This window comes from Schistocerca cancellata, chromosome 11, assembly GCF_023864275.1.
Source record: "Schistocerca cancellata isolate TAMUIC-IGC-003103 chromosome 11, iqSchCanc2.1, whole genome shotgun sequence".
Classification (NCBI taxonomy): Eukaryota; Metazoa; Arthropoda; class Insecta; order Orthoptera; family Acrididae; genus Schistocerca; species Schistocerca cancellata.
In genome coordinates this window covers 92,541,933-92,552,059 of record NC_064636.1, presented here as the reverse complement: position 1 = coordinate 92,552,059, position 10,127 = coordinate 92,541,933, and the positions used below count along the sequence as shown (strand labels likewise).

At 41.3% G+C, this 10,127-nt stretch overlaps 1 protein-coding gene across 2 annotated transcripts in view; it reads right to left on the bottom strand.

Moving 5' to 3' along the window:
- Positions 1–1,333: 1,333 nt before the first annotated feature.
- Positions 1,334–10,127, bottom strand: part of LOC126108562 (GA-binding protein subunit beta-1-like) — a 165,471-nt gene continuing 156,677 nt past the window's right edge. For both annotated transcript variants that reach the window (XM_049913848.1, XM_049913847.1), the window contains exon 6: positions 1,334–1,823. In XM_049913848.1, the coding sequence (XP_049769805.1) occupies positions 1,349–1,823 (475 nt within the window). In that variant the 3' untranslated portion in view covers positions 1,334–1,348. The remainder of the gene's footprint in view (positions 1,824–10,127) is intronic.

Sequence of the window (10,127 nt, the reverse complement as noted above, 5' to 3'; positions counted from 1 at the left end):
CAGCAGTATGATATGTGAATGCCATCCCCAACCCGTAGTACATTCATCATTCATATTCGCAGGATGTTGGCGAGTCATTCGTCTTCATGGACGAAAATTTGCGCCCCCATCGTGCACATCTTGTGAACAACTTCCTTCAGGATAACGACATCGTTCTACTAGAGTGGCCAGCAATGATCTTCAGTCATGAATCTTAGCGAACATGCCTGGGACAGATTGGAAAGGGCTGTTTATGGATGGACAACGTAACCCACCAACCACTCTAAGAGATCTACAATGAATCGCCCTTGAGGAGTGGGACATCAGGACCAACAGTGCCTTGATGAACTTGTGGATAGTTTGACACGACAAATATATGCATGCATCAATGGAAGAGGGGACTTGTGACTGGGTATTAGAGGTACTGGGAATTACAGCAGTGTGGACCACCGCCTCCGAAGGTCTCGCTCTATGGTGGTACAACATGCAATGTGTCGTTTTCATGAGCAATAAAATGGACGGAAATGATGTTTATTTTGATCTCTATTCCAATTGTTTTACAAGTTCCGGAACTCTTGGAAATGAAGTGATGCATAAATTTTTTGATGTGTTTATTTGTACTGCAGACACACCAATAAATTACCTCTGGCATCTGAATTAATGTAGTGTGAGTACTTCTAATAATATGACATTGTAACTATGGGCACTAATTATTGGACTATCTGCCCAGTAGAGAAACAGGAAAATTCCTTTCTGAGCATACTGCTTACATGGCAGTATTATGTACAGTATATTGTGAAATTTACAGCAGTTTCACATAGCACCTATGCTGCTCCTACCAAGTACTTTTCAGTAATTATGTATTGTAGAGACCTGGTGTATTTTTCGGATTCTCTTGTTTTTTCGAGAATGGACTCTTTCTTCTGACGACTTTCTTTACTTTGTAAATATCTTACATTGATAGTCTTGTCTGAGTTGGGTTGGGTTCATTTGGGGGAAGAGACCAACCAGCCAGGTCATTGGTCTTGTCAGATCTATGAGGAAGGTAGTTGGCTGTGCCCTGTCAAAGGAACCATCCCAGAATTTGCCTGAAGTGGCTTAGGGAAATCACAGAAAATCTAAATCAGGATGGCCGGATGTGGGATTGAACCATCGTCCTCCTGAATGCGAGTCCAGTGTGCTAACCACTGCACCACCTCCCTCAGTCTCTTGTTCTGATGTTAGTGGAGTAGTTAGGTGTAGATCGAAAATACAGTTACAAAGAATGACCGCTGACGTAACATTTTGTATGGTTTATTTTAAAGAGAAGGAGAAATCATGTATTAACGCTTGCTTTATTTAGTATACATCACAATCGTTTGTTGGAATGCTAGATAGGATTTCTACCATTTCGGTTGTTCACTCTTGCTAAGTCCAGCGCGGTATTCCCTGCGTCCTCCGTGGCGTCCCTATCGGCCCCTGCCTCCAGCAGCGCCTTCGCCGCCTCTGTGTGGCCGTAGGGTGCCGCCCAGTGCAGCGGCGTCCTACCCCACTGGTCCTTGGCATCGACGTCGGCGGAGGCCGCCGCCAGCAGCCGCACCACTGCTGCATGGCCTTTCCAGGCAGCCAAATGTAGAGGCGTGTGCCCCGCGTCGCTCCTGGCATCCACTTCTACCCTATTCCCGATCAGACACCTCACCATACCCGTGTGCCCCTGCATCGCTGCATAGTGCAGAGCGGTCCACGTGGACCATGGTCTCTGCCCCACATTAGCACAAGCCCAAAGCGGCACCTGCACTTCCTCCTCTGACCCCCGTGTAGCTGCCTGGAGCAGCACCTTGCTGTTCATCTCTGCAGAAAGGGTCCTGCAAGAAACGGAGAAGTTCTCGTATTTTTCTGCACATATACACTGTTTATGAGGTAAACTATAACGACCAGCTCTAAAAACATGTCAGAAAACTGAAAACTAATTAATCTTCAAATTTTCCCCCTCTATCATATATTACAGAACAGTGGAAAAGTGTCTCTATTGAAGTACAGATACACAATTGCATCATCCTCATAAAGCTTCCTCACTCACCAATAAGTAAGCCTTACATTCCATCAGTCCACAAATTCAGACAATACATTTTGCCACATTGATTCCTGATTGTGAATTCCTATGAGCTCAGGGTGCTATTGTTAATCAGTGATTGCACTTCACTGAAAGAGATGATTCATGCAGACTCTACTTTTCCTCTATACTGAGCATATCACCTTAATACTAGCAAATGTAATGAAAAAAATAACTTATTTCTGTATTTAAATAAAATTTTGAGTCTGTTTACTAGAAAATTTACTGGCACAGCCACTTCAAACAGAGAAAGCTAAAATTTATCAGTAAACCTTCTAGACGATATATTTCAGGTATAGCTATGACACTAATTCGATTCCCCTGCCCCTACACACAAACACATTTGGTGGCACATGCACATGAGGGGGTGCACTTACGCAGATAAAGATGACTGCAGAGTTAACAAGCAAGCACACATGCAATCAGCACACACTCAGGTACACATGCACAAATGCAGTCACTCACTCTCTCTCTCTCTCTCTCTCTCTCACACACACACACACACACACACACACACACATTCTTAACTCATGTTCTTGTGGGTACAATGCAAAGCAGCTGAAAAGCCTGCAGTTTATGAGACAAAATGAATGCTTCATCTACAGACGTGAAGTTAATCTAGAAGAAGGTATTAGCGACCATAATGTCGTTGTGGCTTATGTCAGTGGAAGTTTCAAAAATACCAAAGAAACAGTTTTATTGTTTGGGAAAGCAAATAAAAATGTCATTAATGAATATCTTCGTAGTCAGCTCCAAGCATTCACGGCAGGACATAAATATATTGATCATCTTTGGTCAGAATTTAAAGGTATTGTCCACCACATGCCAGATAAGTATGTTCCTAGCAAATATATACGGGAGGGAAAGGATGCACCTTGGTACAACAAACAAATTAGGAAGCTGCTGAAAAAGCAGAGAATTTTGCATAGTGGTTTTAAACTTAGTCACTGCCCCGCTGACAAACAGAAATTATGTGAAATGAAAGTAGTTGTCAAAAGGTCAATGAGAGATTCTTTTAATGAATTTGAAAGCAATATTTTATCTGCAGATTCTAAAAATAACACCAAAAGATTTTGGTCGTACGTAAAATCTATGAACGCTACAAATAATTCAATATCTTGTCTTGCTGACAGTACAGGTAATGTAACGCATGATGGTTAACAGAAGGCCCAAATTCTAAACCTAGCTTACAAATACTCGTTTATGGTAGACGACTGCAGCACCATTCCCCCTTTCAATTATCGAACAAACGCAAGGATGGCTGACATAGTGTTTAGCGTAGATGAGATTGTAAAACAGTTAAGATCCTTAGACGCCAGGAAGGCACTGGACCAGAAGGTATCCCCGTAAGATTATATGTTGACTATGCTCCACATATAGCACGATTCTTATCCATAATCTATCAGACATAATCGAAATAGAGGAACATTCCACAGGTCTGGAAGAAGGCCCAGGTCGTAGCAATCTATAAAAAGGGTAGAAAATCTAATGCACATAATTACCGGCCAATTTCACTGACATCTATTTGTTGTAGAATCAAGGAACATATTTTATGTTCAGACATAATGAACTTTGTAGACTCTGAGAAGCTCGTCTGCAGAAACCAGCACAGTTTTAGGAAACATCGGTCATGCGAGACACAGTTGGACCTCTTTGTTCATTATATACAGCAGGCTCCCAGGTTGATGCCATATTTTTCGACTTTCGAAAGGCGTTTGACTCAGTTCCACACTGTTGCTTGCTACAAAAAGTGTGCACTTACAGTCTATCCAGTGACGTATACAGTTGGATAGAAAGTTTTCTAACAGACAGGGAGCAGTATGTCATCCTGAATGGGGTAACTTCAACAGAAAGAAGTGTAATTTCAGGTGTGCCCCAAGGCAGCGTAATAGGTCCTCTGCTTTTTATGATGTACATAAACGATCTGTTTGATGGTATTGACAGTGGCCTTAGACTGTTTGCCGATGATGCTGTAGTCTACAGCAATGTAGTATCACACGAAAGTTGTGAACAAATCAATGAGGATTTGCAGAAAATAAATGCATGGTGTAATGACTAGCAGTTATCTCTCAATATTAGTAAGTGTAACCTACTGCGTATAACAAGGCGAAAGTCCCCATTAATGTATGAGTACAAAATAAATGCCCAGTCTGTGGAAGTGGTAATATCCATCAAGTATCTTGGTGTGACTGTTCGAAATGATCTCAAATGGAATTATCAGATTACACAAGGAACGGTCAAGACGGTCTCTAGATTGCAGTTTATTGGTAGAATCCTGCAACGGTGCAACCCTTCAACAGGATAAGTGGCTTACAGTACGTTAGTTCGTCCAGTATTGTTCTTCTGTATGGGACCTTTACCAGTTGGGTCTGATTCAAGAGATTGAGAAGGTCTAAATAAGAGCGGCAAGATTCGTGACTGGTACATTTAGCCACCGCTAGAGCGTTACACATCTCATAGAATGTTTGAAGGGGAACAGACGACGAGCTAAACGGAAGGGGCTGCTCACTAAATTCCGAAAACCGATCTTCGCCGAGGATGTAGAGGTTATATTATTACCACCCACTTTGAAATCCCTCAATGATCACCATTCAAAGATAAGGGAAATTAGGGGTCGTGCAGAGGCGTTCAGACAATAGTTTTTCCCTCGCGCGATTGGCGTGTGGAATAGAGGGGGGAAATATGACTATCCTGCGAATTGTGCACTCCGCACACACCGCTTGGTGGTTGGCGGAGTATATATATCAATGTATATGTAGATGTACGTTACAGTCCGAAATATTGATCTAAACAAACCCCAGTTTCCTGGACACACTGTCCACCTCACAACGCTGATGTATGCTTGCACACCATTTCATTTGCATGTGGTAGCATCACTATAATGTGGCTAAGAGACAACGCCCATATTCTGATGTTGAAGACAGTGTGTTGCATGCACACAGGAGTAAAATGCAAAAAATTCTTTATATGTTAAAGAAAATTAATAACAAGTAGATTCTCTCATTCTGTCAAGTAAGACGTTACGGCAGATAAAAACAATTTCCAACAGTCAATCCAGCACTAACCCTCTTTTTCTACAAACGTAATCCAGTTCATATACTCAAAATAAACCTTAATACTCTGACAGATGTGTGAGAGCCTCCTTGGTCTCTCCTATGGAATGAAGAAACACTAAATGAGAATTCTGAATTACCATAAAATCGCTAACAGCCAGCATATGATTTTGACACACACAGTGCTACACTAGGCTTGGACTTGGTCGAGGTGCTTCCCTTTGCCAGCTTTTGGTTTGTGCATCGGTTCACACATACCCACAGTTTTATGTGGAATTCTCGGAAGATGCCACTTAGTTTTAAAGTACATGGAGCTCTGACAGAGGTCAAAGTCATGTCTAGAGATTCAAACAATCCAACAAAAGAGAAGGGAGTGCACTTGTACACTTTACTACACAGCAACCAAGGTTATCCACATTCAACATTTGGCTGTCACTACTCCTATTGTAAGGAACCTGATGCAAGCTGATTAGGATTACTGACATTGTAAGAGCCACCTCATTCCCTATTCGTTCTATTAGTGCACATTTTATGGAACTATTGCTTTATTATCAGCTGGCTGCCTCACTATCACTTCCAGTGCAAGAACTTCCCTGCTGCTGTACAACGTATGTTGGCTACTGGAAGCCTGTATTCTCCTAGGGCAGTTATATATGCACATCTGTGCCTCAGTGTTTTTGGCCATTTAAACGTGGAAAACACATGTCGTCTTCAGTGGGAGGAGATTATGCGTTGTGTATGTGTGGTTGCTGGTTCCAACAGTGACGTCAACCTGTAAAGGCGTCCCTGAGATGGAAACTGAGGACAACATCCTTCTACATCCAAGTGAACTGTGACAGGACATGGTGTGCCAGTCAGTCTGGTGAATGGCGTTCCTGGCACTGACGTCAGTAGGTATAATGAACGACTTGTGGTCCTCACGAAACATTACGCTTTCCACATGGAAATCCATCAGTTCCTCAGAAACTACTCTTCAATTTTCCTCTAACACAACATATACAGGGTGGTCCTTTGATCGTGACCGGGCCAAATATCTCATGAAATAAGCGTCAAACGAAAAAACTACAAAGAACGAAACTTGTCTAGTTTGAAGGGGGAAACCAGATGGCGCCATTGTTGGCTCGCTAGATAGCGCTGCCATAGGTCGAGCGGATATCAACTGCGTTTTTTAAATAGGAACCCCCATTTTTATTACATATTCGTGTAGTGCGTAAAGAAATATGAATGTTTTAGTTGGACTACTTTTTTCGCTTTGTGAGAGATGGCGCTGTAATAGTAACAAATTTATAAGTACGTGGTATCACGTAACATTCCGCCAGTGTGGACGGTATTTGCTTCGTGATACATTACCTGTATTAAAATGGACCGTTTACCAATTGCGGAAAAGGTCGATATCGTGTTGATGTATGGCTTTTGTGATCAAAATGCCCAACAGGCGTGTGCTATGTATGCTGCTCGGTATCCTGGACGACATCATCCAAGTGTCCGGGCCGTTCGCCGGATAGTTAACGTTATTTAAGGAAACAGGAAGTGTTCAGCCACATGTGAAACATCAACCACGACCTGCAACAAATGATGATGCCCAAGTAGGTGTCTTAGCTGCTGTCGCGGATAATCCGCACATCAGTAGCAGACAAATTGCGCGAGAATCGGGAATCTCAAAAACGTCGGTGTTGAGAATGCTACATCAACATCGGTTGCATCCGTACCATATTTCTATGCACCAGGAATTGCATGGCGACGACTCTGAACGTCGTGTACAGTGCTGCCACTGGGCTCAAGAGAAATGACGGGACGATGACAGACTTTTTGCACGCGTTCTATTTAGCGTCGAAGCGACGAAGCGTCACTCACCAACAGCGATAACGTAAACCGGTATAATATGCACTATTGGGCAACGGAAAATCCACTATGGCTGCGACAAGTGGAACATCAGCGACCTTGGCGGGTTAATGTATGGTGCGGTATTATGGGAGGAAGGATAATTGGCCTCCATTTTGTCGATGGCAATCTAAATAGTGCAATATATGCTGATTTCCTACGTATCGTCCTACTGATGTTACTACAAGATGTTTCACTGCGACGTACTTCCAACATGATGGCTGTCCAGCACATAGCTCGAGTGTGGTTAAAGCGGTATTGAACAGCATATTTCATGACAGGTGGACTGGTCGTCGAAGCACGCGCGTTCACCGGATCTGACGTTCCCGGATCTCTTTCTGTGGGGAAAGTTGAAGGATGTTTGCTATCGCAATCCACTGACAACGCCTGACAACATTCGTCAGCGCATTCTCAATGCATATGCTAACATTATGGAAGGCGAACTACTCGCTGTTGAGAGGAATGTCATTAGACGTATTTCCAAATGTATTGAGGTTGACGGACATCATTTCGAGCATTTATTGCATTAATGTGATATTTACAGGTAACCATGCTGTAACAGCATGAGTTCTCAGAAATGATAAGTTCACAAAGGTACATGTATCACATTGGAACAACCGTCATAAAATGTTCAAACGTACCTACGTACTGTATTTTAATTTAAAAAAACCTACCTATTATCAACTGTTCGTCTGAAATTGTGAGCCATATGTTTGTGATTATTACAGAGCCATCTATCACAAAGTGAAAAAAGTGGTCCAACAAAAACATTCATATTTCTTTACGTAGTACACGAATATGTAATAAAAATGGGGGTTCCTATTTAAAAAACTCAGTTGATATCCGTTTGACCTATGGCAGCGCCATCTAGTGGGCCAAGCATAGCGCCATCTGGTTTCCCCCTTCAAGCTAGACAAGTTTCGTTCTTTGTAGTTTTTTCGTTTGACGCTTATTTCGTGAGATGTTTGGCTCAGTCACGATCAATGGACCACACTGTATATGAACTTCACTAATGGCAGTGATACACTCCAGAATACTATCTGCCTCTACATGTTACTTGCTACTGTGCCACATTTTGGATTGCTGTACGTACAATTATTAATAGGACACTGGTTAAGGGGCTCCAGAACGCCCTATACTTGCAATGTTAAAATAACGCTTATAAATTACATCTTTCCTCACAAAGTATTTGAGGTAGGAAGTTGAACTTTTTACAGATTATTTATTGGAATATGGGCTACAACTTAACACAGGGACTTTACAAAATTTTAGTTCAGTTATTAAAGATGATTTTTTTTCAATTGTAATGAAAATTCACAACGTTTTTTTGCAATTTTTTATTTATATATTCAATAATATACAGTTTTTTGGAAAAAGGCTGTGTTAAATTATGCAGAAGGTACTGTGTAACATTTACTGAAAGTTTGAAACAAATATGTTTGGAAGATCCTTAGAAAACATGTAATTAGTATGAGAAAATAAAAGTTTTGGGAATCGAGCGACAAAGATTGGATTAACTTTTTAGTGCATTCCAGGTCCTTAGGATGGATTATCTTCATCCTCTGCAAACTCCTCCTCCAGCTTCCTCTTGTTCCTCCTCCTGTTTACTCTTGCTTGTATTTCTAGACTCTTTACAGCCCTGTCTGCAGCCTGAAGGCGTTCCTTGTCTAAAGCAAGCATCGCTCGTACCATGTTAGAACCTATCTTCATTCCCATATTTCTAAATACCTTGCACCTTAAAATGTTGTCATCATTGAAAGTCGCAACAGCATCATACACACGAAAGTGAAGTGTTTCTATTCCAACAAATACAGTCTTGGGGATTCTCGACCATATAACACTATTTACACTTTCATTGGGGTTTTGAGTTTTTCCGTGAATACACTTATTCAACAGTTGAGGTGCTGCTAAGTCTCTGAAAATAGGTTTAGCCACAACACATACTTTATCTCACATCACTAAAATGTACCTGATGAACACGGACGTTAATAATAACACCATTTGACAGCAGTTTAACAGCGCCACAGTGGGTCACGCCTATGTAGAACACATTTCAAAAAAAAAATTAAAAATAGTTGTAGTCTTCGGAATTGAATAAATTATATATCTATTAAAAGGTAATAGTCTGCAGATTCAGAAAACGCAAAAAAGTAAAAATTGAACTTTTCATGATTTTGAGCCTTTCCGGAGCCCCTTAAACTTATGATTTAGTTAGAAAAATACCTCCCACATCAGGTAAGGAAAGAAATTTGTTATACACGTTTTCTTTATGACATGTGGTGTGTGTGTAAAAAACACACCACACGTCATAAAGAAAGCGTGTAAACCGTGTGAGGATGAATCACTACGATTTGAGACCGGTAACGGTATCCTTTGAATAAAAGAACTGAAAGTAAATTTGTGGCTGGTTGCTGCCCTGAGAATGTTTTTTGACAAAGGAACGTCTACTAAATATCTAGGCATAATGTAGCAAACTGATATGAAATGAAACGAGAACGTGAGGACAGTATTATAGGAAACTGTTCCTCACCTGTAAAGGTGACTGTATAGAACAATAGCTCAACCAATTCTTGAATACTGCTCGAGTGTTTTGGATGCCCACCAGCTTATATTAAGGAAGTCATCTAAGGAATTAATGGGCGTGGTGCTAGATTTGCTAATAGTAGTTTCGATCAACACACAAGTATTGTGGAGATGCTTCGAGAACTCAAATTACAATCCCTGAAGCAAAGAGGACACATTTTCCGCGAAACACTAAAGAGGAAATGTAGAGAACACCTTTTTTCACCTAACTACAGATCGGTTCTACTACTGCCAACGTACATATTCCGAAAGGATCACGAAGGAAAGCTAATAGAAATTATGCCTCTTAAGGATGGATGTGCACAATCGTTTATACCTCGCTCCATTTGTGAGCAGACAGGAAAGGAAATGACTAGTACTACTGGAACATGGTATCTTGCGCTTTGCGCCATATGGTTACCAGTGGAGTATGTATATAGATGTAGACGGATGTACATATACACTATGTGATGAAAAGCATGCAAACACTCGCAAAAGCATACGTTTTTCATACTAGGAGCATTGTGCTGCCACCTATTTCCACGTACTCCATATCAGCG